The sequence below is a fragment of the Nannospalax galili genome, unplaced genomic scaffold, assembly GCF_000622305.1.
Source record: "Nannospalax galili isolate Female #2095 unplaced genomic scaffold, S.galili_v1.0 scaffold454, whole genome shotgun sequence".
NCBI classification, from domain to species: domain Eukaryota; kingdom Metazoa; phylum Chordata; class Mammalia; order Rodentia; family Spalacidae; genus Nannospalax; species Nannospalax galili.
The window spans coordinates 3,008,277-3,016,779 of record NW_008334929.1 but is presented as its reverse complement, the minus strand read 5'-3'; the positions used below and the strand labels follow the sequence as shown (position 1 = coordinate 3,016,779).

General features: G+C 43.6%; 1 protein-coding gene across 6 annotated transcripts in view; it reads left to right on the top strand.

The window, feature by feature from the left end:
- Positions 1-711: 711 nt before the first annotated feature.
- Kif21a (kinesin family member 21A) overlaps positions 712-8,503 on the top strand; it is a 141,622-nt gene continuing 133,830 nt past the window's right edge. For all 6 annotated transcript variants that reach the window (XM_008829666.3, XM_008829665.3, XM_029561886.1 and 3 more), the window contains exon 1: positions 712-887. In XM_008829666.3, the coding sequence (XP_008827888.1) occupies positions 844-887 (44 nt within the window). In that variant the 5' untranslated portion in view covers positions 712-843. The remainder of the gene's footprint in view (positions 888-8,503) is intronic.

Below are 8,503 nucleotides of genomic sequence, written 5' to 3'. Positions count from 1 at the left end.
GTTAATTAAGGCTGTTTGCGCAGAGCTGCCTGGAGGCAGGTGGGAGGACGGTAGTGGACGTTCTGCAGAACGTACAAGAATGGAACTCTGCGCTGGACTCTGGGGCCCCACTGTGCTTTCCCAGGGCTAGCAGGGACTTCTTCCTCTGCTTATGGGGATGGAAAACAGTTCTGGGAACACACGAAACCTCCAGGGCCCAGGCCATTCAGAGCATGCCCAATGACGAGGCGTACCCCCTCCAGACGGCTGGGAGTCAATCCTCTCTGTGCTCCAAGAGAGCTGGCAGATTGGCGATGGGCCAGGCACAGAGGGCTGGGAGGGGCAGATGCAGGCTACCGAGGGGGTCAGGTGCAGGCTGAGGGGGGTCAGGGTGCAGGCTGAGAGGGGTCAGGGTGCAGGCTGAGGGGGGTCAGGTGCAGGCTGAGGGGGGTCGGGGTGCAAGCTGAGGGGGGGATCAGGGTGCAGGCTGAGGGGGGTCAGGTGCAGGCTGAGAGGGGGGTCAGGGTGCAGGCTGAGGGGGGTGCAGGCTGTGATCCGGGGTCAGCCGCAGGTGCAGCTCGGGACGGCGGATGGCGCCGGGACTCAGCCGGTCGGCCACAGGGCGTCGCCTCCTGGAGCCGGGGCCAGCCAGGCAGTGCCAGCCGGGGCGGGGCTGATGGGACCCGGCCGCTGCCGACGCAATGCCGCGCGCAGCCCGGGGCGGACGGGCGAAGGGGCGGCGCCCGCCGCCGGTCACCGCCTCCCGCGCCTCCGCCGCCACCTTTCCATTCAGCAGAACATGGCTGGAGCGCGCTGAGTCCCAGTCGCTGCCTCCACCCGGCACCGCGGACACCGGACGGCGGCATGTGGGGCTCCGCTGACGAGAGCTCGGTGCGCGTGGCCGTCAGGTGAGCTGCGGGCCGGACGGGCGGCAGAGCAGGCGGGACCCGCGGGCGGCGCAGGTGGAGACGCGGAGGCCCGGCTGCGCGGTCGGGTCCCCGGGGAAAAGCCGCCGCCCGCGGGCCGGGCACCCGGGAGGGGTGGGAGGGTGCGGCCCGGAGCCCGGGTCCTTCCGTCCTCTCCACGCGCAGGTCCGGGAAGGTGCGGAGCTCGGGGCCCGGGCCTGGCGCAGACAAAGCGGCGCTCGGACCCGGCCCCGCGCGTGGCAGGCGGGCGGGCGGCCGCGGCCTCCGGGTTACGGGTGCGGAAGGGATCGCGGTCCAGGCCTGGACTCGGCGGAGGAGCGGCAGGACCTGGGGCTGGAGGGCTGACCGAGTCCGGCTCCCTGGCCCGGGCGCCCGGTCACCCCGAGGCTGCGTTTCGCAGCGTGGGTCCTTTGCGGCGGGGTTGGGACCGGGCACCCGCGGGTCTGCGTGTCACCTGCGTGATGCACGGCGGGGATGCGGTGCGGGCCGGAGAAATGCAGCATCATCCTGCGCTGATGGCAGGCGGGGGTGAGGTCTTCATGCGGACCCGGTGCGTGAGGTTCTGCGCTCCCAGGCCGCCCCGAGTTGTTAGGACTCTTTTAAGGGTTATGAAAATTACCTCTTGTATGAGAAATACAGTATTATTGGACGCCTCCCACCGCCACGGTCTCTATCCAATATTGTTTTTTTTCCAATTATACAATGGCAGCATTTCTATAGTTATTTTACTCACAGTCTTTTTTGGTGATATCTTGATTAGGCAGAGAAGTGGTAAATTTAGATATCTTGTACCTTTACTTACCTTAAAGAATAGAATGAACTTGAAAGCTACTTCGAGTCTCTTATTTTACAGACAAGGAAATTGTCACCTAATGGACTGGGCAGTTTAATGATTCTTTAGAATCTCTGTTGTAAAACCTTGAAATTTTAATTTCCGTTTTCTGCTATTTCTTGCTATTTTCCATTGCTAGATTAGCATGTTTTTCCTACTCACTGGTATTACCTTTCTTTTGGCCATAAAATATGAATTAATGACTGCATCGGGGCCAGGGAAGAAGAAGGAAAGTCAGGAAGGCCAGTAAAGAGGCATTTTTGTTAGGAGATCAGATTATGGCTGGTGAGAAAAACACAAAATGTTAATGAAATCAAAATTTACTTCTGAGAAAAACCATGTTTAGAGCGCTGAAATTTTCATGTGGTTTTTCTAGACTATGATAAGGTCATTTGTTGACCATTCTATTACATTGATCTTGTTTCCAAAGGAGATGAACAGAATCATGTACAGTCCTAAGGTAATATTGACCAACAAATAATTTACATTGATATGCATGTTCGCACTTTATAGATGAATAAATGTAGGTCTGATTTTTAAAAAACACTTATTTACTTTTTGTTATTTGTTTGTGTAGTGTCTGTGTGTGTGTGCCTGAGTGTGTGCATGTGCACCACATGTGCGCAGGAGTCCGGGAGGGTCAGTTACAGATGGTTGTGGGTGCTGCGAACTGAACCCCAAGTCCTTGCAAGAGCAGTAAGCACTCTTAACTGCTGACCCATGTCTCTAGCCCCAGTGGGTTTGATTTTTTTTAAGGAAAGGCTTTATCCTCCTGCCTCAGTCGTCTAAATGCTGGGATTACAGATGTGTTCCATCATGTGTGGCTATAAAAAGCTTTAACAGAGGAACTTGGTCACCCACATTGTGAAGATTCAGTTTGGTGAAATTTTTTTCCCACGAAATACATTGTTCTCTTGTCTGAACTCTCTAAACTTATTTTACACAGAGTAGAAATAGCTTATGTTCATATACCATCTTAGTATTTATAAAGTGCTTAGACATATATTATTCACTTATAACAAATATGTATTGTGCATTATGCCCTCTATCTGTGATCTTGATTTCTGAGCTAAAACTATTCGTGTTACACACGCACCACGTACCAGGGTCAGGACTGTTGAGATGTTTTATAGCAGGTAAAAACCTCATTCCCTACCATCTGTGACTTAGGTACTGTTATTTTTATGGCCATCTTACAGACAGAGAGCAGAAAGTTAAGTAACCCTCCAAAATTAAACTGGTGGCAAATGACAGCTTGACCACAGCACAGGGTCTTAACCCTGTGCAGGCCGTCGGGAGACAAGAACGTACTTTGTAAAGTTTTGCTCAGCTTAAAGGTCAATTGCTTCTTCCTGATCCTGAACTGCTTCAATTACAAACGGATGACTTTGACAGGCTGTTCATGTCCTGACATGCTAGAAAAGATAGACCTCAGAAAGGAAGGACCTGAATAAAATCAGCTAATATTTCTTCAGATTAACCGAAGTATTTCCTTAAGATCTTCCCAATGTCCAGCAGACCTGTATGTCCTCCATTTTGTGGCAAGCTTCATCAGCAGGATAAATAAATCAATAAAATGTTTTCTCTATAAGTAAAAAGAATGGGAATTTGACCTATCTGTCACCATTAATGAATAATGGAATAGCTGGCAGAAAGGAGAGGGCTCTAATTGCATAAAGGCACAAAGCATCCTTCAGGTGCTTCTGTTTTATTCAACTCAGAGACTTGGTATACGAGAGCCTGTTACTGTACTGTTAGAGGTTTTGTAAAGTTCATCAAGTCTGATAAATGCTGATAAAAAAATGCTGATAAAAGTATCTCTGATGAAAATTTCGTGTCAAAATTGATATGTGCATTGATGTCATGTGTATACACCAGCTTTCAAAGAGCGAAAAAAATGAAAGCAATTCTCACAGTTTCATCATGCTTACATGTTGAAATATTTTGATGTCATTGAGATGAACAAATTATTAAAATTAGCTTGATCTTTTTTTCTTATTACAAATGTGGCTATTAGGAATTTCAAAAGTTCATATGTGACGTATATCATGAGTCTGCTGGGGCGTCCCACTCTGTAGTTTAAGTGTAAGGAAGAAGTATAAAACAGAATTCAGAGATGTGAGAAGAACCATAGACTAACAGTGCCCTTAGACAAAGAAAATAGCAACAGTTGAACAGTGCGTGCTTCTAGTGTGGATATGTACACACTTGGGTATGCACACACATCTGCACATTCATGTAGAATGTGACTTAGTAGTGATTGTTTCCTCAAGATACATGGGGTGAAAGATACTGATTATGGGCTCAATATGGCGCCCGATTTCCTATAAAAGGTGATTACATTGAATGGATGGCTTCACTAGATGGCATTTATAAAGAACAATGGAGTAGAATTCTATTCTTATGTAAATTATCTTATAAACTATTCACTCAACTAAAAATTGTAGAATTAGTTAAACGTTTTTTAATTCTTCAACTAAGGCATGTTGAGATGATATGTCCTTTTTTGTTTCCTTTCTCTGGATGGTGACACAGATTTGTTACTTTTTCCTTTTCAAGAACCTTAGCTTGCAAAATTCATTCAGGGCAGTCAACATTGGAGATAGAGAAAGGACCATTGTGTTTTCTCATTGTATATGGCAACTTAAAATGTCTTTGCTTGGTTTGGGCAGAGCAGAACAGTGAGTTTGAATTAGTGTGTAATATCAAATTTGTGTTTCAGTTTGCTGTGTTCTCACCTTGCTGAAGCAGATTTGTTGTTCAGCAGACCTAAGGGCTGGGTGGACAGTCAGCTTTAAGTCTGTCACTGGTTCTAGTTTGCAGTGTGACCTTCCTGCTTCCCTTATGCTGAGGCTGCAAACCAAAGCTACACTAATTACAAGACCTTTGTGTGTGCTATCTATTAAATGTGATTTTTATTGTTATTGGCACAAACCATTGACACTGATGATGCCTCTGTTTTAATAGGACATGTTTTAAAACTTCAAACTTGTATTTTCCAATAATATATTTACTTAAACTACTTTTTGTTACTAAAGAACCATTTAGGCTATTACAACTTTCCCCTTCTGGTTATAATGCAATGCAGATTTTATTTAAATGCTATTAAAATTCTAGAAGATACCCTGGACAGATGATGTTATTGTTGTATGGAGAATGAGTCTGAAAAACACTGGGTGACTTGAAGATTTCTTAGCCATATCATGTCAAACCTGGAACTCAGACCCAGGTTTCTTATTCTGTGCTCAAACATATTTCCATGTGCTACAAAAACATTTGGCTTACTAACTCCAGTGTAATAAAGGTTTTTGTAGCCTAAACACAAAATATACATTTAAAGTAAGTTATTTGACACATTTTACTGTTTAGAAGATGTAATGGACAAGACTTTTGGGTAGCATTTATTTCATGGAAACATGATTATTTGGTGTTTGTTTATTTCATGCTACAGATACTCAGTGCCTGGGATGTGCTGGGTACTTCCTATCAACATGTCTCCTATACATAATCCTTGCTGCTCCAAAACTTGGGCCTATCAGTGAGACTCTATTTTACAAAATGTGTTAGAACTAATACAAAGTAGAATAAATGGCAAACCGTAGGAATGAAAGCAGTTGCTGCAGTTGGGGTTTTATTCCTTTGTTTTTTAAAAATATTTTATTTATTATTTTTATTTCTTTTTATGTGTATGAGTGTTATGCCTGCATGTAGGTAAGTGCACCCATGTCGTGTGATGCCTGTGCAGGACAGAAGAGGCTGTTGGACCCCCTGGAACTGGAGTTATGGACAGTTGTTAGTGGCCATGTGGGTGCTAGGATTCGAACCCTGGCCTCCTGCAAGAACAGTCAGTGTTCTTAACCACTGAACCATCTCTCCTCCAGCCCCCTTGTTCCTTTGTTTTTTAATGTAACATTTTTAAAGTCCATACATTGTTCAGAAAATAAAAAAGCATGTTCTGGTTCCAAATATACTTCACAGAAAAATTAAACTCTAAAGCTTGTCTATGAGGAGGACATTGTTTATAACCTATTCTACTTGAATATTTTACTTCATGTATATCTTACATGTATCTACATGTATATCTTACTTGTGTACCTTTGGTCAGGAAATGATAGAAATAGAAAAGGAATCAAAGTCATAGCAGGTGATAGGAGTCAAAAGTCAGTGACATTATTTCTAAAGCATGAGTTGATTCTTTTTCTTCAAATATGGTTTAATAAGCTTAAAAGCTGTGGTGGACCAGTGTACTGTTGGAGCGGTGTGGGATGTCAAGCTTCATGTTTAATTATTGCCACCACCAGTGCTCTTGCGTCTGACCTGCTAATTGGTCAATATTTGATGCATAATTGTGGGGTAGTGAATGATGCACAGGAACTTCCAGTTTGGAGAAGCCATGAAAGCAGAAATCATCCCAGCAGTTACCACCGTAATCTGCCCTATCTGCCCGTTCCTATCAGTGCCTCCTCCAAAAAGTAGGCTTGCAATATTACCATGGAATTCTTCCTTGTGATACAGCACAAGATGCCTGTGAGACTCTGACTTAGAAATGGTTATTTTCTGTGAAAGTCATTCATGATCTGACATCATCTGAGGTTCACAAAGGAAGACATGTTAAAGAACTTGAATGTGGGGTAGAAGACAGTGTGTAATATATGCCATTAGAATAATTTTAATCCTAGGCAGCAAATTATTACTAGTGTTTTCAATATTTCCCTTTGAATAGGGGATTTATGAACTCTTTCATCTTGGTTTCCCAGTGGATTAACTATTTAATCTTCTCAGAGTAGTAAAATAATTTTCCTGGCTGGGTGTGGTGGTGCACACTTTTAATCCCAGCACTTGGGGAGGCAGAGCAGGCAAATCTCTGCAAGTTCAAAGCCAGCCTGGTCGACATAGTGAATTCCAAGCCATCTGGGGCTGCAGGGAGACCCTGTCTCAAAAAACAACAAAAATTTTCCTGTGTTTTCCACTTGATTTCAAGCAAATGACAGCCATGTCAAAGGGATAGATTCCACAGCACTCCATGATTCTTATGAAATATATCTGAATGCTTAAGAATTGTATTTGAAGTTCTTTTGCCATTTGTGTCTTAACATTATTAAAAATTTTATATTAAACATAATTTTAGTATTCCTAGAAATGACAGAATAGATTTTAAAGCCAAAAGGCATGTTGAAGAGACAAATGGCCAATGCCCTTTCTTTGAAAGCGTTGATAGTGGGGGCCTAGGGAAGTGGAAGGCGTTATCTGAGATCACACATTTTCAGGTCCAGTCTGTCAGTCTGCACGATGGACCTAGAACTTCATATTTTTCTTGATGCAGCCAAGAAATAGAGTATGTTTGATAAAAATAAGTACCTCCAGTTTTAGTCCTTTAAGCACACATTATAAAAGTTTAATTGGTAGTTAGATGAATTCCTCCTCTCTTGGTGCCCATTATTTTTGCTTTATGAATGCCTCAATTGTCAGCCCTGACTGCTGGTCTAGTTTGGTTTCTGTTGCTATGACTGACCAAAAACAACTTGTAGAGAAAAGGCTTTATTTCATCATATACTTTACAGTCTGTCATTGAAGGAAGCCAAAGCAGGAGCTGGATGCAGAAACCACAAAGGAATGCTCCTTATTTTGCTTTCCCCGGCTTGATTGGCTACTCTTCTACAGCCCTGGCTCACATGCCTAGGCATGACATTGCCTACAGTGGGCGGGGCCCTCTGCATCAATTAGCAGTCAAGAAAATGCCACCCACCCCAGACATGCCCACTGGCCAATCTGATGAAGCAGTTCCTCAATTGAAGGTCCCTCTTCCCAGGTGACTAGTTTCTAACCAGTATAACAAAAACTAACCAGGACAACAAGTAGTTCTAGTGAAGACCTCACAGAGCTTCCTCTGTGAGGCCTAAAATTTTGAGAATTCTGATATATGAAAATGAAAACTATCAGAACTGAATTGTAAAGAGTCATGCAGACTGTTCTCACTATTTACATACAATATATTGATGCTTTAACAACAACCATATACATGTGATATGTATAATTAGGAAATAATTTAAAATATATAATTTTTTTTCCTGTGAATTCTAGGTCTGAGATTTGTTGTTACCTTTAAGCTCCACTTGGTTCTTGGCTCCACCCCAGCACACTAAAGTAACACATTCTAGTAATAGTAATCTCACTATACAGAAGGTAACACAAAAGTGGGGTGGGGTGGACAGGTGTACTTGTAAAATCTGAAAGAAAATACGGAGACTGAGTCCTTTAAAAGGCTCTTGTTTGCAGGTTATTTCGCTACATTGGTGTTACTGTAGCTTTAAATAATTTCTCTCCTCCCAACCCTTATTTCAGAGCGAAATAAAGAATGCACTGTGCTTTGGTTGTAAGAGAGGCCTGCCATCCAAAGCCTATCCCTATATACCACCTTTATACAAACCTTTTTGGTTTGTGTACAATTTCTGCCTTTGGGGACCATCGTCCTCTTTTATAGTCCTTCACTTCTTCCTCTGTAATAGAATACTTAATTCTTTTTATAAAGGTGCTAATGTATTATAGTGACAGTATTGTTACAATGGAATATGTGAAGGGCATTGGTATTATTGACATGAAACAAATTCAAATATCAAGAGGTCATTCAGAAGTTAGCTTCAGGGTCAGTCTACCTGGGTAACTAACTGTTCACCTCCACCTGCTGCTTCAGTAAGAAGAAAGAATCAAGAAAATGTTCACCTGGGTTATGGTAAGATGAGGATCACCTCCCCCCCCCCCCCCCACC